This window comes from Acromyrmex echinatior, chromosome 9 (genome assembly GCF_024713525.1).
Source record: "Acromyrmex echinatior isolate Ae372 chromosome 9, ASM2471352v2, whole genome shotgun sequence".
Lineage (NCBI taxonomy): Eukaryota > Metazoa > Arthropoda > Insecta > Hymenoptera > Formicidae > Acromyrmex > Acromyrmex echinatior.
Window position 1 is genome coordinate 4835504 of NC_141860.1, and position 27192 is coordinate 4862695.

The window sequence follows — 27192 nt, forward strand, 5'->3', positions numbered from 1 at the left end:
TCGTTTGAATTCGGTCGGTCCGAGAGGTGCTCACACGCGCGCGGGAAAGTGCAAAAAGAAGACCAATGTGGCTGCGGCGTTAATTACGGCGCGCAGCGCGTTTAAGTGTCGCCATTTAGCCCGGGATTAATCTGTCACGCGGCGAGCGTGAAAAACTATCCGTTTAAGAGGCCGACTCTCATGGAGGACCGTTTGATTGGCAGTTGCTGAGACAGACAGAGAGAGACAGAAAGAGAGGAGAGAGAAAAGGTAGGGGAGGGGGGGAGAGAAACAGAGAAAGAGCTACAGTTCCTTTTGGTGCCGCGCTTCTTCTCGCGTCCCTCTTGCGCTCACACTTATAAAGCCCCTTCGCTTGCGCGTATATATTCGACTCGGAAGTGGCGTGAAAGAGAAGGAGCGAGAGACGAGAGAACAGTAAAGTGGAGGAAGACTTTATTTTCGGTAGTCTGATGACGTTCGCCAACTCGCGCGAGCAAAGAGGAGCGACGTCCCAGTGCGAAGGGAGAGAAGATGAAGACGACAACGTAAAAGAAGAGAAGGGAGAAGAAGAGAAGGAGGTGGAAGAAGAAGAAGAAGAAGAAGAAGAAGTAGAATAAGAGGGTACGAACACAATTTAAAAGATGACGAACAGCCGTACACACAAGTACGACCGAACTTGAAAGATAAAGAGAGTCGTCTCTTTCGCGAAGGAGACGGCGAATGGGCGAGAGATACAAGAAGGAGAGAGAGAGAGGACAGAGAAATGGGAAAGGAACTCACGGGAAAGATAGAAAGACGAAGAGAGAGAGAGAGGGGGGGGAGGGAGGGAGGGCAGAGGAAAGGAGGACCGGGAGGATCACGCGTGCGGTTCCTTCGGTTGTTAGGTCGTTGTTATACAGGTTCTTAAAGGTCCCGTCGTCGCTCCGTCGCTCCATCCGTCTGTCCGTCCGTCCGTCCGCTTTCGTTCGCTCCGTCTCGCTCCGTCTCGCTCCGTCTCGCTCTCGCACGGCCGCGGTGCGCGCGCAAGCCTCGACCGGCGTCCGCCAGGCGCCGCTGGCGCTGTGGCCGGCCTCGGCTTGCGCGAGCGGGCCGCTCAGTCTAATTTGAACCGTCGCGCGCGCCCGACGCGGGGCCACCGACGATCTCTCTCCCTTCCTCCGGTCTCTCGCGACACGCGTGACACGCGAGGCGCCTCGTGTGTGTATGCCGCGTGCGACACGCGCTACCCGATCACCCGACATCGCGACAATCGACCTACTACACGAACCCGCGGCGCGCGAGAGGAAACGATTTCTCGCGGCGCGCAAGAAAGAAAGGGAGATAAAAAGAAGAAGAAGAGAGAAAGGATAAAGGGGGAGAGAGAGAGAAAAAAAGTTACAGAAGCAGAGCGTGTGGAGAAAGCGTGATAACGCGCGAGTGACAGCGGTTCCTAATTACTCGTGCATTTCCGACTCCTTCATCTTCCTCTTTCATTGTCGCGCGAATCGGCGAGGGTGGCCCGTTTTGAAAAGCGGAACTGTACGCGCGCGGAGTGATGAGCATCTGCCCGAAAAGTGTAGTGCGCGAGCGAGAGTGCGAGCGGCTGTGCAGCTGAGAGAAGAGCGATCGTCTCGTGCAAGGTATATTTAAATTGTGTCTGGGCTGGCAGATAGGAAGCTGATACTTTCTTCATCGTTGTCGCTGTCGTTGTCGTTGTCGCCACCGACACCTTCGTATTTCTGTTTTCTTTTTCATTATAGAGAATTTCTTTTTGACGACTCTTCCCCTTTCTCTCTTTCTTTCACACTTTTCCCGTTTCGGAGTTCGACCGAGTCTCGAATAGCGCGTGAGGGGTTGACGAGACGATCGCGGAATTCCGCGTAACTCGATGTTGCTGACGAATCAGAGGAGATCGACGTTCCTGACGGTCGCGGGTGTTCCTTGTTGCGAAGTCGATCGGTTCCGTCTACCTGTAAACGCGAGCAAGCACGTGGACTAGAGAGAACTGTTTATCATTCGTCGAACTATTCAACAATTCGAGTCTGTTCGGAATCGTGGAAGAACTCTGGGCTCGTGATAAACGATCGACGAGGCCTCAGTTTAAGTCGGATCAGGATGATCGTGCCGATCGCGAAACATAATGATCACGACCTATGAGAGATCGATGCTGGTTGTCGCGTCCGCGATCGTCGCAGCCGCCGGTCGGGATCATCTGCGATAATACGACACTTTGCCGAAGAGAGAAAGAAAGACGCGAGGATAAGGAGAGAGAAGCGGCCGCATGGTGCGGCTCCCGCCGGCTTTGAGGATGAGGAGAATAGTATCGCGTAGGATGAAGAGGAATATGGAAGAAACCCCGACGTTCCACTACCGGTGGTACAATACCTCGTGAGGAATCTGAATCTAGAAGAAACAGCCTACCATAAGCCGATTCAACCCATTTGGCGAACGGAACAAGATCGTGAAGACCAGGTCACCACAGGTGACTAATTGCGAGGGGGGAAACAACGAAGAGAATTACGAAACAAAAACTCGGGTTAAGGACTCGCAAAAGTACTTGCGGCAACGAAAGGGGCACGCTCCCCGAGCTCGAGGAGGAGGAGGAGGAGGAGGAGGAGGAAGAGAAGGAGGAGGAGGAGGAGGAGGAGGAGGAGGAGGAGGGGGCGAGAAACGCGTGCCTCTGTGCGAGTCGGGGTGACCGAGGTGTCGACCTCACCCCCGATCACACCGCCAACCAGGTTGGATAATGTGGGCGCCTCTGCTTTTGGCCGGGTTCTTAAGCGGCTGGTGGGGCGCACTCGCGCTCGCTGCGGCACCCCCCGCCATTCGGGACACCCTCGAGAAGACGTCCGGGTTGACGACGAGCGTCATCGAGGCGAGGCGTTATCGTCCACTGATAAGCGTAGTGGACGAGGCCAACGTTGGCGAAATTACGGGGTATCAGTCGCGAGAAATTCCAGAATACCTGAAACACTCCGAAGTTCATTCTGCTCACCGCGACCTTGACGAGATCTCGCCGATTGATTTGAGCCTGGTGCGTTTCGAAGAAGATCCCTTGCGAGATGGAGAACAATTTTTGGGGAACGACGTACGACAGATCTCGTATTACTTCACGACACGTGGAGCAACGTCGCCCGAGGTGGATCCTGGAACTCGGCAGATTACGCCGAGTCTCAAGCGAACAGAGAACCTCGCGAAGGACACCCTTTCCATTGAGACGGAGACGCGCGTTCACGCCTTTCACCCAGAAGTAAACGAGTCTGGTCTGATTCGCGCACCCCGTCACTCCTCAACGCAGGCACCCCTTATATATTCGCCGGTTATGATACCGATGCCGGCGGAATCGTCAATGCAGCGGCCGCGGGTCGCCAGATCAGCGAAGCAACGACCAAAGAACCGCACGAGGGCGGACTCGCCACGCGAACAGCGACGTCGTTGCAGGAACAAGGATAGAGGTTGCCGCGGTCAGAATTGGTGTCCCGATGTTGATGTGGGCAATCGGGCTTTCCTGGCTCCCACTGTGTTCGAGGGGAAGGCTCGCAGCATGTCCTCGCGGAGGAAACCCGGCTTAAACTACGCGGTGACCTTCGAGGTAAAACAGGTATACAAGAGCCAGCCGGGATTTCAGCCGCTGCAGAAGAACGACAGCGTGCGACTACATTTCCGCGACAAATCGGTGCCTGGCAAGTCGACCGTTTGCAACGGCCACGAGATGGGCAATAAGCAGCAGCAGCAGCAGCAGCAGCAACAGCAGCAACAGCAGCAGCAGCAGCAGCAGCAGCAGCAGCAGCAGCAGCAACAGCAGCAACAGCAGCAGCAGCAGCAGCAGCAGAAGCAGCAGCAACAGCAGCAGCAACAACAGCAGCAGCAGCGCGATAATCCAAGTGGTGTGGTGCGAGCCAATATTAAAAGGGGCAAAGTGTATCTAGTGTTTGTGAATCGCGTGGGACCCAGAAACTTCACGATCCTCGGCGAGCCGGTGATCCGAAACAAGAAGAACGAACAGGTCGTCCAAGCTGTCGTTCGACCGGATTACGGTAAGTCCCAAAAGTTATGCATATTTATAATCCGTGATTAGTAAATCGGGTGCGTGCTGATGGAAAGTGATGATCGAAAGTTTGACGTAAAAAAGAAAGTATTATTTTACTCCAATCTCTATATATGGAAAAAGGTCTTTAATTAAAATTCTGGTAGGTTCAATCAAAAGGGTACAAATTCAGATACTCATAACATCTATCGAGTTTTCTAATCGAGATAATCAGAAATTTCATTACGATAATCAGGGTTCTAATTCATATGATCGAAATTTGTTTTATTTGTACGTCTTGTTACAATCAGAACATTTTTTCAGTATAGTTCATAACAGTTAATAATGCGCATGAAAACGATTTATTAAAACATTTATGGTGAAATGAATATACAAAAATTTGTTTGTATACTTTCTTCAAATAATCAAATATTGTTCAGAGAGAAATAATTTTTCTAAACTTTTTTATAATGGTACTTGTTGCACTTTTTATTTCACTGTTTTCGATTCAAGTTTTTTTTTACTGCAACATTAATTTATCTCAGATGATATTTCAGATATTTTCAAAGATGTGAATTAATTTTAATAATTTTTTTTATAAGAGAGAACCGTTATTATATCTATATATTGATTCTGAAAATCTAATTTTTCAATGAAAATTCTTATAAAATGATGTTGGTGCCGTTAAAGCACTCTTAGATGCAACGTTAATTAGGACGCTAATTAAGAAGCTGCTGCATTATAAAATATTTGGAATTTTTGTTATTGTCAATATCACATTTTAATAATTCAGAATATTAAATATACTATATTTTTGCATTTATTAAGTAAATGATCTAAAAAGAGTTGATAAATGAAATTATTCTACAAAAAAGAAGAATAATTATTTTCCTTCGTAGAATAATTTCATTTATTAACTCTTCTTTTGGACCACATTCTCACAATAATAATTATTGTAGCTTATTGCGATTTGTAAGTTTTATTATTCTAAAAAAACAATAACTGCAATGATGAAATTTCTACAATAACTGCTATACATTTACTATGCATATTATACTCTCGTGAACATAAATTAATGAATAAATGTATGCAAAACTTTTTATCGCATGCTACATATATAGTATTATATTTCTTGTTGAAAAATTTTAAACATTATCCTTTAAGGATGTAAAGACTCGCATACTTTAGTAAAAATAAAGTATTTGAACGTAATGGAACAAAGTTGTTCTTTTAAACTCGATTAATTTCTAATTTCACTTTAGCGGAATCATAATTAAAGACCCTAGCTATCTAGGTACTAAGTTTTCGAAATATACTTGGCAAAAATTATTAGCTCGACTTTCGACGGTGAATATCGATCCGTAAAATACGCCAATAAATCCGTTGCATATTTGAGCACGCGAAAGAATTTAACATCCCTAAGGGCGTTCGGGAATAAACAGGAGCACTCCGCGTGATATCTCACTTGTTCTCGATAATTGTTCGTCGCAGTGCAATCGCTTCGATCGATTGTGATGACTCGAGGGTACGATCGAGCTTGATATACTCTACCTGATAGTTTTTTAGTTGAAACACGTCGTCGATGTAGAATTCTCGATCAGTTTTGGGATATAGCACGGCAATATTGTTAATATGGAGAGGGATGCTCCAACAGGCGCGTGTACATATTTCCCTTTTGCAGACAGCCCGGCAATATGGTACCTAACTTATGTAAACGCACGTGAATATTTTAATTCGCGCGTGATATATCACGGATATACAGGAACATTTTATGTTTAAATTCAGTACTAACTTTTATTAATTTACAGAACATGTTTTAACTGTTAATTAAAGTATAAACTCCTACAAAAAAATTGTACGGAAATTTAGTGGAATTTATTTTCGACTCAAATGCGATCTTTATTAAATCGGTATAAATTCATAATTTTTGCGGTATTGCTTTAATACTCTTTCATTTCCTTTCGTAGTATGACAATCTTGTTTTAAATTAACTTTTATATTTGACATTAGAATGATTGAAAATTTACGGCAAACAAGATTGAGATATTGAAGTCATGGAATTTTTAATGGACACTGTTTTCGAATATTTTCAGTCGAGACGTTTTAATGATGTTTGCGTATCTAATAATAAAATAAAATATAATGGAGTAGAATATAGAAAGGAGAGGATACTAGACAGGAAAAAGAAAAGAGAGAAGAGTAGGAGAGAGAGCATGAAATTGTACGAAATTCACATCTAATCTCGGCAAGATCATAATTGTTACAAACGAAGCTTTGTGAGAATAGCGATGAAAGAGAGAGAAGGATTACTTTAAAAATCACTGCTAATAAACATCTTTTCTCGCGCTTCCGCGAATTTCAAGGACAGCGTAATCCGACGGAGTATCCAAGCGATCAGATTATCTCGCGTCGCTATAATGCAGGACGCGTACGTAGAAGAGAGGCGATCGTCGGGACGCCGTGCGTCGCGCTTATATTTAACCCGCCACGTAAGTCGCGAATCCGCGTCGCGTCGCGTCGCCTCGCACTGAATTTTGCGCTCGCTCGAGATACATAAAGTATATATACATCTCAGCTTGTTTCTCTCGTACTCGCACACGCGGACGCTTCGCAATCGTCGATTAATAATACGTGACATCGCTCTCGCCAATCATCGGGTTGCGTTGCGTTGCGTCGCGTTGCGTCGACGGTGCTTAACGAGCGGTGAGTTTTTGAAGGTGGTCCAATTTGCTGCCGGCGTCGGTTCAATGCGCTTCCACCTCTCCGCGCGATCCGGCGCGGCGTCGCCGAGACCACTGGCTCCCCACCTCATCTTGGTAGCTGCATGGACCGTTGCCGGATGACTCTACCGCTTGACTCGCATGACGACCTTCCGCGGTCGATTTATCGCGCCGAACGTGACGAACGACGGAACAGGGTCATGTTCCCTTTCCGAGAGACATGCTCATGAATTCCTACAAGTGACATCTCGAGGGAGATTGGGGAGGGAAATTTTAATCGTGCATATGTTTATTTCAACTTTTATTTGAATTTATTTAATGCTAATTATTTCATTAGAATTCTTAATTAAAGCTTTTAGCAATTAGGAATTAAGAATAGATTTGATTAAAATTAATATTTGTGATGAATTATAAATATATTATTTATACATATATATATAATTAAGAATCTTAATGAAATATAATTAGCTTCACTTTCAGAAATTTGCTGAATTTATAAATCTTTGTTATAAATTAATGTAATCCAAAGATTTATAAATTTAGCAAATTTCTTAAATTGAAGCTAATTATATTTCATTAAGATTCTTAATTAAGGTAATTTTCGACAAACTAGGGATTAAGAACAGATATTTATTTAAAATTGTTAAAATGTGATTTTTGATCTCATTATAAATATATATTAAAATTCGATATAAAGATAATAAATATAAAGAAATGTCGAGATACTTTTTTTTATGTACATTCTACAATTAATGTAATTCGAATTTGGCAAATTTCTTAAACTGAATGATCATATCTACATTGTTGCGTAAAGAAACGAGATGAAAATAGATTACTTCGCAGAAAGTTCTTTTCTACATTGAAAATTCCAACGTCTCGTTTGTGTAGCAGTAGAAATTACCGGAGCGATTGAAACGCGAGTAAGGAACGATCTGATTTGATTTACCTTAAACGCTCGGCTCGGAAAAGTAGAAAGCCGCCGGCAGTACGACAAATTCCGCGTAGGCATTGGAGGATGACGGGGTCGGTGTCGCAGGCTTGCAAATTTTCTTCTTATCTTGAACTTCGTGTCGTGACGGAACGTAAGCGGTAATCGTGAGCGCGCGCGTCGGTTCCACCTGTCCCTTAACAGTTAACAAGTGGCGCATAATCGCGACGACGACAGACAGGTCGGAGCGAGGCACACGCGTTCAATCTCCAACGTTAACGGAATAAGAGGCATTAATGAAACGTGATAGTTAGCGGCCACTTCATATCGCTACTACTACCCTACATATAAAGTATCCGAGACACGTTTGTGCTGATTTCCTCAAATGATTTGTCATTACTTTTTTCTTCGGTTGTGACACGGTAGAAACTGTTTAATGTTGGATGGATAGAAAATAATTTAGATACTTGAATCGATATCGTCATTTATTTTTATATTCATTGATTCCTATTTTATTATTGTTAATTCTTGTTAATAAATAATAACTACTGATCTGCTCGCAATCAACAATTCATTCGTTAGTGAAAACATCGAAGTGAAGAGCTTCTTGTGTAAATTGTAAATAATGATATAGGTATTAGAATTTTATTCCATAATAATCTTTGTTTTCAAAGGCTAAATATTTTGTGTTTTTGTTTTTATATAACTTGAGATATATTATTAATGTACATATATTAATGAATTATTGACGTAATCGATGCGAATATTTGCACTAAAATTATACGCTGTGATCATAAACATCATAGAAAATATATTAAGAGCAATGCAGCATTTCACGTTTGTTGCAAAAATTGATTCTGATCAATATTTACCCTCTAAAATCAGTAAACAATCGGACAATAAAAACTAGGAAAACAAACTGAAAAATAACTCTTTTAAAAAGAAGTTTTTGATCATTATAATTACGCGAGAGGTTGGTAAACCATTAACCAACAATTTGTGCACTAATTAAATAATTGCGTTATACCGGGGCACGCAATAATGCGTGGTTAAATTACTAACATCATTCCTGGTAATTTGTGATAATTTATATATAGATAGTGTATTTACATTCAAATTATTTTATCTAATCTTTGATTCAAATAATTAAATAACAATATAACGATAAACGGGCAAATAAGAGTTGATTTTTTTAAATGTGAATGTATAAAGATTATTAATAAGAATTAAATACATACATAATAGAAACTAGAAATATCATTACATGTTTCAACTCTTATATTGAGCCATCTTCAGATATTATCCTCCTCTTGCTTAATATCTGAAGATGGCTCAGTATAAGAGCTGAAACGTAATAATATTCCTAATTTCTATTATGAATATATTTTTAACTCTTATTAATAACTTTTATATGTTCACATTTAAAAAAATCGACTCTTATTTGCCCGTTTATTGTTATATTGTTATTGAATTTGTGAGAGTCTTTGATTATTTTATATTAAATAATTAACTATTAAATTTTTACTAAACATAAAAATGAAGAAAATGCCATTTTTTTTGTAAAATCGTTAAATATAAAATAAAAAGAGTTTAAAAATATTCAGTTATTTTTGTTTGATGTAATGTAAATGATTATTATAGTACGTTATGCTATTGCAATTAATACAGATAACCAAGTTTTATTTTATTTTATTTTATTTTATTGCCATTTATCTCGATACAAGTTAATTTTTATTTATGAACAGCTACGCAATTGACCTAAATTCACGGATGTGATACTGCCGACTTTACAATCGCTTTAACAGATGTTACTACTCTACATTTCGCTTTTGCTAGTACAAAGTAACATCGCAACAAACGAAAATAAATTTTACGACGCGAATTATACGTGGAATATCGATAGACAAATAATACGTGTACAGAAATCAATTGACATGAAATTCGTGTCATGTGATAACCGAAATTTATTTCGGTAAAACTTATTCGTGTGTAACCTCAGAAATTCCAAGCGCGCGAACGTTGAAACGAATTTCTAAACTATGTCAAAACTATTTTCTTTTAAATTTTCCAGTTGAATTGCGAACATAACGTTGAGAATTAATTTTAGAGATTTATTTGTTGAGTATATATTTTGTTGGCACGTCTAGTTTCCAAGAGAAACACAGAACCGTAAACATAGGATCTAAAACTCTGACGTATATTCCGAGACAAAGTAGGTACGCGACAGTAATCGAAACGACGTCTTATGATTATCGCAAAATATCGATTTTCACAAACGCCATTTTAATCAGTCCGACGTAACTACCATCGAAATAACGCCTCAGGACCGATCGCTTACCCAAGTTTCGGTGAAGATAAGCGAATTCCGGTGAGAAAACGAGCGCGGCCCTTTGACGTGCTCGGAAACTACTAGCTGGTATTATCCACCGTCGTATCGTTAACGTTTCCATCGTTCGTCTTCGTCGTCCTCGTCTCCATCGCTCGCCTCTCGTCCGTAGGAGTTCATAACTGTTGCGCTCGTTTGCTTAGCGCCTACCTACTCCACGCTAGTATTACATCCATCTCGACGGCGGATCGAAAGTTTTCGCGACTTATCCCATTATCGTTCCCCGAAGATGTCGCGATCGTGACAGAATACTAGAGGGAACGACGGGAAATCAGACACAGGGCTGAGGGCCGCGGTTGATTCCATCAATGTAAGATCAATTTTAATCTCGGTTTAATTTACAATTTATCTTTTTCTAATTTAAAAAAAAAAATTAAAGAGTAAATTAAAGTGACATTAATCTTACATTGATGGAACCAGGCCCGACAACAGTGTTTAAGGAACTTCTGCATGATCCGCGTCATTCCCACAAAAGGACAACTAAATTTTCTTTTTATCTTAGTTAGGCGTAAGTTAATATATTAAATAATTGCAGCGATATTAATAAGAAGAAAATTGTAAATATAGTATTCAGCAGAAAAAGCAGCATTGCAACTATTGTAACATTCTTTAATATGATTATTCTTACTCTTAGAATTCCTTTGGATCTAAATATATAAACTAATCATATTAAAGAATCTTACAATAGTTACAAAGCTGCTTTTTCTGCTTAATGCAACCATAGATTTCCTTGGAAATACACAAATTATGTTTAATCAAGGCCACATGAGAATTTCGGTCGGTCCTGCACAGCATTCGTGTACTTTCCCGTATACTTCGCTAAGTAGATTTATCACGTGCAAGTGCGACGGAGGGTAATCGGATCTTCGACGGCTCCTCCAATCTTAATAAACTTAACAATCTCACCGAATTGTCGTGATGAAATAATTAGCTCGGCTCTTTTTTTCCGGGATACGTGCGCTCTCTCCGGTGAGCGGCGCCTCGTAATTGTGCGACGCACTAATTAGCTGGCGCGCTAATTACGAATGAGTCCCTGCGAAGCGATAGACCGTGTTGACATGGTGCGATTTTTTTCAAGAAAGGATTAATTAGTGCAGTCGTTAGTATCGATCGGTGCGTCAAAATTTCGATATCGCAATATCGAAATTTTCGATAGAAAGAGCAATAATTATTATTAAGAAGTTACAGTGTACGTTGTTACAGTAGAACCTGTATTAATTAGGATCTCTGTAATTATCAAAAATATTAACACGAGAGATTCCAGTGAAAATTTCAAATTTTTTATGATATACTTATTACGATATACTTTTTATGTATATTTATGTTCCAGTTATGTCAAATAATTTTTTTCTTAAATATAAAGATGCTAAAAGAATTTAAGCACGTAAAGGTAAATAAACATTTACCGTTTATTACCAATATATACGCTGTGTTCCAAAATTTACTGCCTAAACTACAGATTTTCAGTAGACTGGCAGTAGTGAATTTTGGAACATAGCCTAAATGAACCGAGCATTGCAATAGCCAAACACGCGCCTGTTACAAAATGAGATATTATATAGGAGGTCTGTTTTGTCTTTTTTTGCTAGTATCTCATTGGTTGATTTAATTCTAGCTAGAAATAAATCAACGAGATACTAGCATGAGAAACAAAATAAATCCTCCTGTTTAAGTAGTACTTTTCATTCTATACAGTAAGTGTGCGTTTGACTATTGCGATGTTGAGTCCATTCTATAATATATATCGATGATATTACGTACCTACTTAGTTTTTACTTAAGTTGAAAATAATACATAGTAACACAAAGTAAATATATTCTTAAGAGTAATAATCTATTGCAGAATAATGAAGACATCCGTACAGTAGGTATCGTGAGACTCGCAGAACAAAAATATAAAATCCTGTAATGTTCGATGATGGTTCGTTGATCCGCGTGATCCGTAAGAGCGAGTCCGCGAGTTCCTTCTTCAGTTGGCGATGATTAAGCCAAGGGAGGAGGGAGAAGGCTGGAGACGTCAATTATAAAGCCTTAATCGGAAACTCGTTCTTACATTCTGTTAGTTTATATCCGAGCGGCGTAAAACGAACCAGAGAAGGAGACATAAAGAGAATCGAAGGAGAGCACATTGCTTCTCTCTTCTACCTTTCCAGCTTTCCGATCGTCCCTTTATCTTTATGCTTATTATTCCACCCACTTAGGTGCACCAAAGGTCGATCTATATCTTCCTCGGCAATCATGCGAGCACTCTCTGTAATTTTTCTGACCGTGTACGTACACCGCATGTGTCAACCACGTCTGATATACTTGTACAAGTACGTAATCTTGATTAGTTATCCCACGCTATCCATTACAGTAATGTACAGGGTTGCGATAAGGCATTCTTACGTACGTAAGTGACTTGTAAGAGAGTTCGCATGGTCGCCGGTAATAGTCATTTTCGCGGTTTCGCTTTCATAAAATCTCAAGCAATATTTTTAAGTGCTTAAGTGGATCTGCGCGATCGATTGCGATCGATTATTGCGAACGAATTACGATGTCTCGATAAAAAACTGTAGGATATCTGGATATATCTGTCTGGTAGTCAGTATAACCGTAACAGTATAAAAAATTTACATTATATCGAAACTGTTTTGGTAATTTCCTTCTTTTGTGCATGCTTATCCATGTATATCGTTGCTCGGCCGTTCTTTGAGCGTTTTCTTTTGTAACCGTGAGAGCGCTTCCATTTCGTCGAGTAGCTGCAAAATACAAAGTCGCCATAAGGGATTCCGAGTTAGGCAGGAGCTCACGTAAATGAATTAGCATGCGCATTATGTTGCGAATTAAGCATACTACTTGGACGCAAACTTAGTCTCGCCGAGCTCAACGGCACAATTTTGTTAATGCATGCCACAATGTGTCTGAAAATGAGTGCACTTGATATGCACTGTGTGTTTCTTGAGACGTAACTGATCAATTATCATAGAGCCTTGCGCAAACGTTATTTTATGATTTACAAAGGCAGCTAAATATTTCAAATATTCGAGATAATTTCTTCTTTACTGTAGTTTACATGATTTCTTACTAATAGAAATACGGTCGGGAAAATATAACTTTATTGTACTTTAACATTTTCGTAGTATTTTTTAATCCTTTTAAAATTAAAATTTGTAAAATTTGTCAAATATTAACATGCACAATGATTCTAAACCTATTATATCGCTTTTGTATATGTAAGTACTAGACAAAATTAAATAATATATTGTGTATTGGATATTTGACGTTCTTGATGACTCCATTTTTCATCGCTTAAAAGCATTGCGACTTTGTCGCCGTGCAAACCGAGCAATCCGAGGAGCAATCCTTCAGGACTGTCGCCTTTGCGTGTCCTCGTAATGCGTAAAATGAAACGCGCGTGCCGAGCAGGCAATCAGGCTGATATTCCGAGTTTCCGGAAACAAATTACCGACTACGTATACGTCATTTCCTACATTCTTCGTGACTGCTTTCGTACTTTTGACTAGCTCGCGTCTACGTTCACGCTCTGTCGTCCGCAAACGCGCCAGTTCGTGGAACCGATTTGTTCGTCAACCGATTTGAATTAAACTTTGTACGAATTTTGCTATTGTAACAACAACTCTTGCACACAATTTTGGTCTCAACTGGGCCAGTAATACCTGAATCCCACGAAAATTTAAAACGAATTTCCAAAGTTGAAATGTATGAGGATGCATGGCAATGTTTCTTTTTATAATAGTCCCGTGCAGTGCGAGAGATTTTTAAACTTGCTACAACACCTCAAATTAAAATTAAATTTCTGTTAATTCATCTAACATTTATCATTTAACACGATTTCGTTATATATTTTAGATAATTCGCTAAAATCATTGTATTAATGTTATAGAAGAACATTTTAAAATTAATTTAGAATAAATAAGCTCATTATTTACAAACTTGAAACATTAAATTAAACATTAAACATGACATTGAAAATCATTCGGAAAAACTTTGAGATGTATCTTGTAGATAAACATCAATTGTCAAAAAAAAAAAATCACACAGTCGTGGCAACAATTATATTAACTTCGACATCCATTCGATACCTAACATAAGAACAAGTTAAAGATTGCATGCAAGAGATTGATTATAACAAAATTTTAAGTAGAATCACATTACCATCTTTTTTTCACATAATCATTTTTTTTTAATTAACATATCTCTAATAGTTTCAAAAAAAAACAAACGAAACGTGATGTATAATAGTTCTAGAAGAAAGATTTCTTCTGTCGATTATTTCGTTAGAGTTCGTATTACGGCACTTGATACATCGTTATGTAAACTTGTCGATATACCTCGTAACATCTCGTGGAACACATGTCGTTCTTAACTGAACTACTTGTTCGCCGTCGAACCTCGATTCGTGATCGCTTGATGCGAGATGCGTGGCATGCAGATTCTACGGCAAATTACTATCGATATTAATTGATGTCAATTATCGTCGCGTTCGACACGCAGCCGTATGTAGGACGCGAGCACGTCGTACGGCCTGCGCCGTACGATGCAACGGTGCTTCGGGTAAATAGCTGAGAGAGTCTCGATAATGGCGCGTATCGTTGTCGTCATCCTCGTCGTTGTCGTGACACTTTCAGCCGATCCAGAAAGGATCGCACCTGTACTCGCGTCTTGATCCATATCGGCCAGTTTCAAGAATGAAACACATTGAACACGTCGTCCGTTTCAAAACACCGAAGTTATCCTATGTATATCCTATGTATATGCTCTGACAGACGATATCAGATCCAATATCGGACAATACTTACGTTTAAAACGCTTTGTTTAAGCTAGACGAATTAAGTATTTTCTGTTTGGAACGAGCGTATCACAGTATATCTGCGATATTGTATAAATCGTATCGCGAAACGTGATAAATACATAATACATACGTCGTTTTCAATGACTCTGATTCTCTCAAATAATGTCACTACAAAACAATGGAATAATCTAGGTATCTACGTTACTTAATAACGCGAAAATCTATAAATTATAAAGTATAAATTATTAATTTTGAGCAAGTTTTCCACCTTATTCGAGAAATTTTATTAAAAACTCGCCAAGTAAATCCGATTATATATGTGATTTCTAATAATACTTCGATCTTATGTGTTAAAATTTTCCACCGGTTAGCCTCTGACTATTGGGAGCTACATTTAGAAGTATATTCTAAATTTTACGAGCGAGAAGGGAGACGTTAACGACGAGGAGGTGTATTCGGCGACTTAACGTTAACGGGAATAGTAGAGCTCGGGAGCCAAACGGACATCAGATTGGGTCGCATCATGCGAACCAGTCCACGGGATGAGGTGCACTCGGCTGTGCCATTCTGGGTCCGCAATGGGGAGGGAGGAAATCGGCACGTACGTATCCAGAGCACGTACGGCCCTGTGTCCATACCTAGAGAGTGAGAGAGAGTAAGAGAGAGAAAGGGAGAGGGGGATGGGGAGGGGGGAGGGAGAGAGAGAGAAAGAGAGGAGGGGGAACAGAGAGAACCCACAGGTACACGCTCTATATACTCCCTGGATGGTTCGCATCGCTCGCACGCAGTCCGGCACGCACACGCCGGTGGGCCCGCAGGTGAAGGTGCGCGAGGTAGGACGGCCGGACACCGTCGCGTTTCCCTCTCTCTGGTGGGGGACCACACGTGTGGTGTGTGTATACACCGTGCCGGCGCGCAGGGCGACCGGGTAGACTGCTGGGCGGTCGCCGATCCAACGCCGAGCACAAACACGCCGAGAGATCTACCGAAGATCGTTCGAACCGCTTGGGAGATGTGTAGATCGGTGAGCGATCGATCGATCGGCGCATACGGGATCTTATCGAATGCATCGTAACAGGAAGTAGTGACCACGAATACGAGAAAGATTGATGTTAAATGAAATTATTGTATGTAATAAAGTTTTTAACAAGAATTTTATAATGAAAAATATATTATATATATATTTATTAATAGATATAAATTATTAATGAAGTATATATTAAATATATATATATATTTTATTAATGGATATAAATTATTAATGAAATTAATATGAAATATAATATTCTGCAGAATATTAAGATTTATATTTAGAATTTTGTACAAAAAATGTATGAGAAATATATATAAAAAGTAACTGAATGGAATAGAGTCATATTTTATAATATAATGTGATTAAATATTTCTTTAGAAAATGACATTTGTTATTCTCAAGATATACATTAAATAAAAATATAAAAATTAAAATATTACAGTAGGACTATATTAGTATATACTACTACATATAGTACTATATTAAGAATTTATATTGTGATATAAAATAATTTAGAAGAGCATTTATGTTGATCAATACGAAAAAACGTTATTAAATATATATATATAAAATATGTGCAAAAGTATAAATCAATTTTTACTAACATAAAAAATAGCTATGCATAGATATATTTTTGAAGGCGAATATTTATATGAAAAATAGATCCGATCGGATTATTAGTTATCAAATTTACGATTTAAGTGGATAATGCTGTTTGAAATCGCCGCAGTTTGTAGTTGGATCGTAATGAACAATACAATACGCACATTGTCAATTATAATAGTCATTTCATCGTAGTTATTATTGTTGCCATTGTCATTATCTCGTGTATCATACCATCGTGTATCATATTAATTATGAAATTAATTGATCAATCATTTAAATCGTAATCTTTATTATTAAAATACATTACGCGATTAAAATATTATTACGCGGAATAAAATATATTGTTAAAATATTATTACTATCGCGGAAATCGATCTCGAGATCTGCTTGATTTATGGATCACATATCTGTACAATCGGAGACGTTCTATCACATGATTCGACGCGAGAATTTATATTAAATTAATGCGCTATGTAAATTAATTTCAACACATAACCGTAGGATACACTTTCGATAGGTCAATTCGTTCGTTATTCGAAAATTCTAAACTACAATTTAAGTAAATTTAAATTTAAATTGAATTTTGAATTAATTCTTCTTTATCATGAACAGGAATTTTGTGATAATTATATTTTATATATATATATATATATATACATATATGCATTTTATTTCAGAGAAAAAAACCTATAATTTTTGTATTCCAATATAACTAAGCATTTTGCATCGCTCTTAAATCTTTAAAAATGTTCCGTTTTAAAAATATGTTAAATTTTTATTAAAGTCGATTTGAACTTCACATACACGCAGGTATCAAAAACTTTTATCATTTAATATATATATATATACACAAAATTACAGAAATATTTTATATGGATAAAATAGAAAAACGGATAAATGATAAATGTTTTTGATGCCTGCGTGTACGTGAAGTTCAAATCGACTTTAATAAAAATTTAACATATTTTTAAAACGGAATATTTTTAAAGGTTTAAGAGCGATGCAAAATACTTGGTTATATTGGAATAAAAATTATAGGTTTTTTTCTCTGAAATAAAATGCATAGTATTATATTTTCATTTAATTTCCATTATATTTCGAAAATTTTGAAGGTATATTAATAGTTTTATTTTTACAACTAATATATATATATATATATATATATATATATATATATAACAATATTTTTATATCATATAATAAAAAAGGTATTAATTTGAACATAAAGAAAAAAGTAAATTAGTTTACTAGCCGCAAGATGAAATAACATTCAATAAACACGTCAAGCAGTAAATAAATTACATAGTACTTTATATTTATTCACAGTAGATTATATTTATTCACTCTCTCTCTTTCTTCCATCAATGAACTTCAAAAAATAATAATTATATATATATATATACGCAAGTGTTGCCGTTTAAATCTACACTTTCAATCTCCGTATCATTGATGTTGAATAGCTGGAGCTCAGAGGATTAATAATTAATCGGTATATTAATTTAATTCCAGCATGCGTAAAAGAGAGAAAGAAAAAAGAATGAGAAAAGGAAAGAGGAAGCGAGAAAGAAAGAGAAGGAAGAGAGAGAGAGAGAGAGAGAGAGAGAGAGAAAGTTGCGCGGCACACGAACAGCGAAACGAGCGTTCGGCTCCGGGATCGCGATCGGCGGATTAAATCAGACTCGCGAGCCGCGCGCAAGGCAGATTAATTGCTCGGCGTATTGGCCCGGTATGCCCTGGCGATCGTGTAGACTGCTGGGCGGCCAGCAGCTGCCGATCTCCTAACGTGTCCGACCGTTCTTGGAGAGCGTGATTATTTTTAGCGATCTGCCCCCGACCATGCGATCACAGTGAACGGCGGCGGTGGCGGCGGCACGATTGCACGGCGAAACCGTGATCTCTGTACTTACGGTCTGTCCGTAGAAATCTCTGTCTCTTTCTCTCTCTCCCCCTCCCTCTCCCTCTCCCTCTCCCTCTTCCTCCGGTGGGCCATAATGAAGTGCGAGAAGTATCGCACGATATGATCGTGCAGCGCACGCCCTTTTATTTTGCCTTGCAGACAATTCTAACGATTTCATTGCGCCGTGGCATGATAGGTACTTTCGAGAGCCGACACAGACAGATTCCGCGATCTACTCACGAATTGAAATCGAGATAATAACTTTGATGAATTTTCGCGTTTCAGTGCTGTAGATATATGTCTCACGCTGAAGTGCCTATGTTATATTTCTATTATCTTGTCGCTTCGCGTTTCATTAGCGATCGTGTAACAGCGCGAACAATCTCGTGATATACAAATTATGTACGATAATAACAATTAAAATAAACAATTATCTTTAGTTAATAGTTAATTAGTCTCTCTCTCTCTCTCTCTCAGTTAGTTTACATAGTCGTAAACTATAAAATCGATCGGTGTAGGTAGGTATAATATGTTAGAGATATATCACATAAAGTGTGGAGAGTTGAAAATGAGATTGAAAATCAATAGCTAAAAGTCAAAACAACAAATAAAAATTTTACATATATATCTACTCTGTTTCGATCTGAAAACATATTTAAAAATTACATGCAGAAGTCGTCCATGAGAGAGGAAGGAGGGAGGGGGAGAGAGAGAGAGAGAGAATCGTCTTCTGATGGTATGATTTTATTTATTTTTCTCGTTAACAGAAGGAACACGCGCGTGATTAATGTCCCCGATGGATACATCTCGCATTTCGCGAAGCGATAAGCATCCACGTATATCAAATTTTTCAAAAGAAAAGAAATTTTAATATTGTTCCCCGCGGCGATTTATGGTTGCCATGCTTTGTCAGGATTGAATGCTATCCGTGCACAAGTCGACGAAAAGCTCGGTGCTTGCTGCTCATTCCTTCCTTCCTTTCTCTTCATCGTGTTATCCCTGAAATCAGCAGAACAGGTTCAGTACTATGAGTTCGAACGCAATATGATAATTGGCCGGTGTAACGGCGTCATCGCGAATTGAATTACGAGATCGGGAGTTGAACTCGATGAGTCATGCGAATGCAAAGTGGAACGAGCAAGGTGGATAATCTTGCTTTTAAACTCATTAATAAGAAAATGGTAAATGAAGATATCAGGAATCAATATCAGTATATCATATTCATTATTTATCATATTCATTAAAGCTAAAACATTTACTTTGACAAGAAAAAGAGAATATATTTAATGTGTAATCGGACGTTTTCGAAACGATTTTTCATTGTCTTGCACATAATGAATAATTATGTTATTTTTTGTAGAATTGTTATTATGGTATTTAAATTTACATTCATTCATTCTTCCCTACCCTTTCAACATAAATATTTTCCGCTTCGGATTCCAAAACGTCTGACCGCACAAATGTAGCGGAAAACAATAGAACTTTACAGCTCTTATCAACTTAGCACCTGTCTATCTCTCTTTACTTACAACGAGTGTGTTGCAAAAAGTATAAAAGCTTTTCAATAAAAAGAAAGATATAGTATACATTCCTTATATATTGTTAATTTTTGAAAAAATTTATATGTCTCTTAGATTTTACATAAAAGTCACTCTATCAATATTATTTATTACTTCAAAATTTGCGTCATTCTTTTATAATGAAAAATATCCGCGTTCTCTTTCGCTTTACTGCTTCACCGAAAAAAAAAAAACCACTCTACTGGCGTATCCCGAATTAGAGCGAGAGCGTTACAACGCACGCCGAGTAAACGTAAAGTAAAGATGAAGTAGAGTCGGTGCAGTAACACACTTAACCACAAGTGGATTACCTCTTACTGCACCGTAAGTGCATTAGTTCTCGTTCAAGACGTTATCGGTAGTCTTCGATAATTTTTCGCCCCGATACGAGAGGCTATTATAGTCGATCCGCGCTAATTATAAGACGTCGAAGATACGCATTGTCGTTACACGGTTAATCGTCGGAATAACCCGCTCAAAATTCGCCATCGGTGTCGTCGCTATCAATCGCGTAATAATCCGATCTCTTGGTAACAGAGAGCATGCCATTTCTGTCGCGTCTGCCACCGCAGCATCGGTGGATTGTTAATCTTCTACAATGAATCAGCGCTGGCACGATTCCGAAAGCACGTTTCGTCCTCGCCAAATTCAAGGCTCCGAACTTGAGGACGAGTTCGATCAGACACGCGCGAGTGGTCGCTCTGTGATAAATTACTCTTCTCTTGCGGTTACCAGCAATTGGAACGAAATATCAGTCTGACACTACACAGTTCTTTCAAAAAGCACGGAATATGACAAAAAATATTAAAATCTTTATGAAGCAAGATAATAATAAAAGCAAAAAATTATTATTCCATGAAATGAATAAAAAATTAGAATTGATACAAAATTAGGCATTTTAACGCGAGTAAAGATATTACTTGCTATAATAGATAGTAATAGGTATATCTAAAAGAAAATTGCTGAACGCATTATTACTTAACCTATTTTTGATTATATTACCCATTTGATATTGATTTATAAATAAATATTGGAAATTGTAGCTTGATTTTGAATTTCGGACATTTACTTTTGTATTAACTTTTCACCAATAATAAATTAATTTGTTATATCTCTTTATAACACGCTGCAAAATGTACAATTTAAACGACCAGCATTTGGCAACTCTCTCTTCTATATGTAATTGTTTAATAGATTAATTAGAGTATTATGTATCAAAAAATGAGATAATTGGATAAATACGATAATTCCATATTTTCCGTAATTATAAAAGAGAACAATTATAATGATCAAGTTAGTCGCGACTATTAAGATAGGATTGTTTATAACAAGATAAAAAATTATTAGAATAAAAAATTATTCTAAAATAGTGCGAATTATGTTGCGCAGTCGTAATTGCCAACTATAATAATGATGGTTCGATTAACTATCCAATGAAGGAATTTAAAGTCGAATTTAGAAAATTTGAACGTTCAAGGCGACTCTTATTCATTGAAACACGAGTATTCTCCTCCTTCTTCTTTCTCTTTCTCTTTCTGTCTTTCTCATTCCTTTAATTGTCTATCAAAGCGTTCCAATATCTCGTTAAAAAATCGATAAAAAATCCCAGTTAGCTGATCTCTCTTTTTTCCCCCACTCTCTCTTCCTTTCATCTCTCTCCCTTTCTGTTTCTCTTATAACATGTTTCTCCCTTTTCTATTCTTTAATCCATCCGACTATTTCATTCCACCCTCACCGCGAACGACAAAAAAAGGGAAGCTTGTCGATAACATGTGTTTTCCCTGCCGTTTGAGTAACTCCCCAACTTTCATTGAACATACCGACATTATCTAGTAACGCAACAGCAAGGATAAGCTGTTTCTTCCTTCTAGCCGCTTCTTTTAGCCGCATTTATAATTAAAAGATCATAATTTTATTTGAAATCAATTTGTAAAATAATATACTTATTTGTCGACAAACTTTTATTCAAACGAGACAGTTTAATCTTATTTTTTAATCTTTTTACGCAAAAGACTGTACTATAGATTAATTTCTTATTAATCAATTTCAAATTAACTGTAATACTACTTATTTTTATCTCTACAAAGATTTCTAAAATTTTATTTCTTGTTTAGAATTTGGAAACTATCGTTCCCGTAATATTTTTTGAAAGATATATTTATATATGATCTATGTTAGATGAAAGAAGAGACATACATTTTACAGATGAAATATTATATATAAATATTGTTGTTTTATTTCTTTCATAAATTCTTTACTTTTTCAGTTTTTGTTTATGCTTTCGATTTTACACTGCTTCTACATTCAATTTTTGGAAACGTCCGGTTTTTATGACTATAGGAACGTTTTTTTGTAGTCGAAAATGGTGGTAGGAAGCACACCACATACAGCCGGCGCATTGTAACTTTTCATGGAATTAGTTATCGTATGCGGATTTCACTGGATGATCGTGTGTAATACCCTTTCCGCCTCCTGCATTGTAATTATAGTGATTGGCGCGTATTGATGGACCATTGCGTATCGTATTGTAATCGTAATGTAATAGCACGAGTAGTGTAACGCAAACGGACATTAATTGAAGTGCACAAATTATAGGCATTTGCGAATGATTTACGCCTGATCATAATTGCCTCAGTGTGCTTTTAACGTTTATTCTACTCTTTAAATTTCTTGGAGTGAAATCTCACTTCAAAAGAAATGAAAATGCTGCCACTATTAAAAAAGAGTGAAAATATTTGCACTCTTGAATAAAAGTGGCAGATTTTTCATTCTTTTGGGGTGAGATTTCACTCTTTTGGAGTAAGATTCACTCTAAAAAAGAATAAAACTTTTTTCCTTTCGAGTGAATCTCATCCAAAAGAGTGAAAATGTGCCACTCTTATTAAAAAATGCAAATATTTTTACTTTTTTCAATAGTGGCAGTATTTTTATTTTTTTGAAATGAGATTCACTCCAAAGAGGAAGAAAGTCTTATTCTTTTTTTAGAGTGAATCTTGAGTGAGATTTCGTTCCAAGAAGTTTAGAAAGTATTATACATTTCCTCCTAAAAATGAGCTTTTCTCATGTACAAAAAAAAAATCAAGACAATTTATTTTATACATTCATTCTATTATCAATATATCTGTTTTATAACGTTATTCAAATTACATTAATTCCTTTAATCCAAGTGTTATGTGTCACACGTTTACACGATACATTAATAGTTGTCACACTATTCTAGATATTTGAAATACGCACGCTTTGAAACGAAATATCTCAGGTACAATATATAAATCTCTAAATTCAATATCGGCGATGTTTACAGTAGTGCGCGATATCGCGTTACGTCAACGATTGATAGAATAAACGATAATTTCGCCAGCCTTGCATCCCTGATGCTACTCTTCCTCTTTCTCTTTCTTCCGTTCGTTTTCGTGCCTTCCCCTTTTGTATCGGCTGCTCGTTTTACTGCATTGCTTTTCAATTTTCGAAGCCGGTTTACGTGACGGTGAGCGTTCCTCCCTTCAACGAAAGAGTTCACGAACGTGACTATCGCGCCGATGGATCGAAACGGATGTATATTGTAACTTTCCGGGAAGCTTATTCCCGTGTTTGCATTTCACGAACATTGTCATAGTCTTTCATCGTTGTTTCACACGCTGTATACCACATTGTGGCTGTGCAACGTGGCACCGATCGCGATGCCGTGCCGGCGCACGAATTACGCATCTGCCGATATTTAACGTTACGCGTGTATATCTCGACAAAATATTCGGCTACGAATTAGTAGTGTACGCGGTATTCCTATCGATGTTTTGCGTGCAACGCGGATCGATCTACGTTTCGCGGAACGATCAACGGATATTTAGCGAATAATCAAGGCCGATCGAAGCGTTTGCAACGTAGAAAAATATACTGTCAGCGGTGAGCTTTCGAGTCTGGCGCAGCTTAGAACTTGTTAGATCAGACGGCCCGACCGACGCGTTTTGTCGCAGTTATAAATATCCTACTCACGAAGTATTATTTCCGAACGCTCCAGAATACACTCAGATCCTCGAAAGAGGTCACGTAATACATGCAGAAAAAAAAACGAGGAAGCAGGAAATCTCGGCTGCGACAAGAATTAAACTGTCACGGTTTCTCGCATCCACCATCTCTTTTCTCCCTCAGCATATCAATAGGTTTAATTTGCAGCTACAATCGATAGACTTGATCGTATTTTCATAACAATTGAACATTGTATGAAATTTTTTTTATTTCAAAATGTATATATATATATATATATTAATATATATATTTATATACTGCCATGAATACGTATTAAAAATAACTTATTAACGAATAAAAAAATTTCTAATATTTTATTATCTACTGATCGGAAATAATAAAATGAAAAATTTTAGATTTATATAAACAATAGGCATTTCAAAAGCCTGTTGTTAAGCTATTGCATTTTTTTTTATTATCGTTCGATTTTAATAGATTGAATATTTATGTATTAGGTGTTGGAATTAATTCGTAGCGTTTTTAATGAAAGAATGTTATTTATTTCACATGAGCATTAAAAAATACATTAATGAAAGTACTTCCCATCACTTGTAAAACGCTACGAATTAATTCCAACACCTAATATATATTGAAATCATAAATGATACATTTTTATTGATAGTTTTTCTATACGATAAAAATAATAAAACTTACACAGGTTTTCTCCCTTTCATTTTCCCTTACGGAAAAAAATAATTTTTTTCAACTATCTAAAAATTTAATTATTATAGAGAGAGATCTGAAAATAATTTTGTTGGACTACCAAAATTATTACGTAAGAATCTCGAATATGATGAGCAATGCTACAAAAAGTTTCGACATTCTAACAATCAGTTTAAGTGTTCTAATGTGTTCATAATTATTTTCAAATCTGTATTTATATATAGACAAAATTTTTAAATACTTGAGCAAAACTGTCCTTTTTGTGCATAAATAATAGTTACGGGAATAGCATAACGCTAAATTGCTAATGATATTTGAGATAACGAAGGAGACCAATATTGCTACAGTGTGGAATATATTTCCATCGGTTATAATGTGAATTAGTAATAATAAATATGTTCTCTTGGTAGAGATATCTGTAGCACATAGATAATATACGCTCTCATAATGAACTCCCAAACATGGTGATGTTTTCACGAGTACTTCGATTACATGGACACAGTGGGGCTCAGTTAAATCCGATCGAGTGGTCATCGAGTCGAGTAATTAAAGGGGCATCGCGTGTTTGGCTTGTTAATTACTCGTTAGCAGCGCTTTGACCACTATTCGCTACCGTATTTGCGGAGATTTTGCGGTCCTTGAGAATCTCCCCTCAGCGGTAAAACTGGGGCAACATTCGCCGCCTCGGCGAATTGTTTGTTATGAGGTTCTCTTTTGCAAACGAGGACGACCTTGTAATCCAGCCGACTAATCTCTCGTTACGAGTTTTCCGGAAGGCTAACATCTACCTCTCTTCCTTTTTTCCCCATCGTCTCTCCGCTCTTCCACGTTTTCTCGTCGTGATTTTTCTTCCTTCAGGCGTTTTTCTCGTTCTCTCGATGCTGATCACGATCATCCTGGCAGCCGTCCGCGCCAGACACGACACCGGATTCGCCGCACGCGTTACCGCTCATTGCCGAGAGGTGATACAACGGATCCGCGGAAATATTCGGTGAGGCCATTACCGACGATAGTAAGCACGTACTCTATATGGTAATTGCGCCACTTTCGAACGATCCACCCGGCCATCGAACGCTTCCGCGATATATCCGCTTTCGAGAACCGTTTTGCCGTTTCGCGAAGCACACCGAAGAAGTTCGGGCTTATCGAAACGTATTGTAATACAAGGAATTGGTTCCATTCGAACAAAATAAAGTACTAGTGTCTCCTTATTTAGATAGCAGCTTTCTGCTTAACCTTTTAGAATATGACTCCGATTGAGATGGAAGTACCAAAATTCGTTTTTAATATACAATTTTCTTACATTTTCGCTTTTAATGGTGGTATTTTTTTTAATTTTTGGTTTTAGTGTAGTTTTTTAAAATTTCGATTACATTATTTACACGCAACTTTTTATTATATGATCTACATAAAGGGGCAAAAAACGGTATAAATTTAAAGATACTGAGTTATTGGATAAATCTTATTTTAACATACTTGACGACATACGTGAGCATATTTTTTTAACATTTTAGAACATTGTTATGTCGTGACACATCGATTTATACTTTATGACCTACAATATCAGTCCATTCCAAATCGTCTGACAATCAACAGCATTTTATTATACACGAGGACACAATTTGAAATTGATTCTAGTCAATTGACTAATCTATATAAATTAGTATTAGTGAAAAATAAATTCTTATCAATATTGAATTAAATATAATAATTGTTTTAATCAGAAATTAACATTTAATTGTACATAATATAGTAGGATAGTCGTTGAAGAAATCCTCGTTCGGAATGTACGTTTTATATGAAATTGTTGACTGTGAGCTGATTCTCGATAACGACCAAAGAACTGGTTAAACACAATTTTACAATTATGGACTTTCAAACTTCTGACTTGATACTTATTTCGATCCATAATATCTTAACGCAGGAATAATTAAATAAGATTAGCCTAGAACGAAATTTTTATTATGTAGTTCATTAACATTGGATGGGGTTATAAATACGTTTTCTTTATCATTAATGAAGAATTTGTAAGTTGAAACGTTTGAAATTTATAGCGTTACACGAACGTAATAAAAGACGAATTTTATTAATTAACTATATTTGCTTGTTTTTTTAAAAAGCCTTGACATTTTAAATTATTACGTAACTTTTTATTAATTTGTTTTTATTATATTATTCACACGACTTTAATCTAATAGTAGTACTAAAATTAATAATATTGAATTTTATGCTCTTTTAATTAAAATTTGTACATCAAATGTTAATGCAGTGCAGTAATTTTTAAAAGAGTATTTCTTTTATTTATAACATATCGTTGGTTATTTGATAGAAATATGATTTTTTTTACAATCTTTCGCAAGATGACATATAGAAATTAATTCCCCGAGTGAGAAATCACAATTTTGGAAAACTTTGAACCGTAGACAATTGTGGAACGGAAAATTTTATTTTCACAATTATGCTTGCGTCCGAGCAGCTTTTCGTTTATGTTTTTCGACGGAGAAGTGCAAGTTAACAAAAATTACGTTCGCATTACGTAGATATCACGAGAACGACTATGAGTGGAAAATTTTTGCACGCCCCATGCGGTGTGAA

General features: G+C 37.4%; 1 protein-coding gene and 1 long non-coding RNA gene across 3 annotated transcripts in view; one reads left to right on the forward strand and one right to left on the reverse strand.

Annotated features, from left to right (window-relative positions):
* Positions 1–2583: 2583 nt before the first annotated feature.
* vn (membrane-bound neuregulin protein vein) overlaps positions 2584–27192 on the forward strand; it is a 400698-nt gene continuing 376089 nt past the window's right edge. For both annotated transcript variants that reach the window (XR_015546113.1, XM_087409320.1), the window contains exon 1: positions 2584–3995. Coding sequence is in view for 1 of the 2 variants with exons in the window: in XM_087409320.1 (XP_087265446.1) it covers positions 2705–3995 (1291 nt within the window). In the remaining variant the exon portion in view is untranslated. The remainder of the gene's footprint in view (positions 3996–27192) is intronic.
* The window catches only part of LOC147908525 (uncharacterized), a 404067-nt gene continuing 394306 nt past the window's right edge, over positions 17432–27192 (reverse strand). Inside the window, exon 7 of the long non-coding RNA XR_015546122.1 lies at positions 17432–19348. This is a non-coding gene — a long non-coding RNA (uncharacterized LOC147908525). The remainder of the gene's footprint in view (positions 19349–27192) is intronic.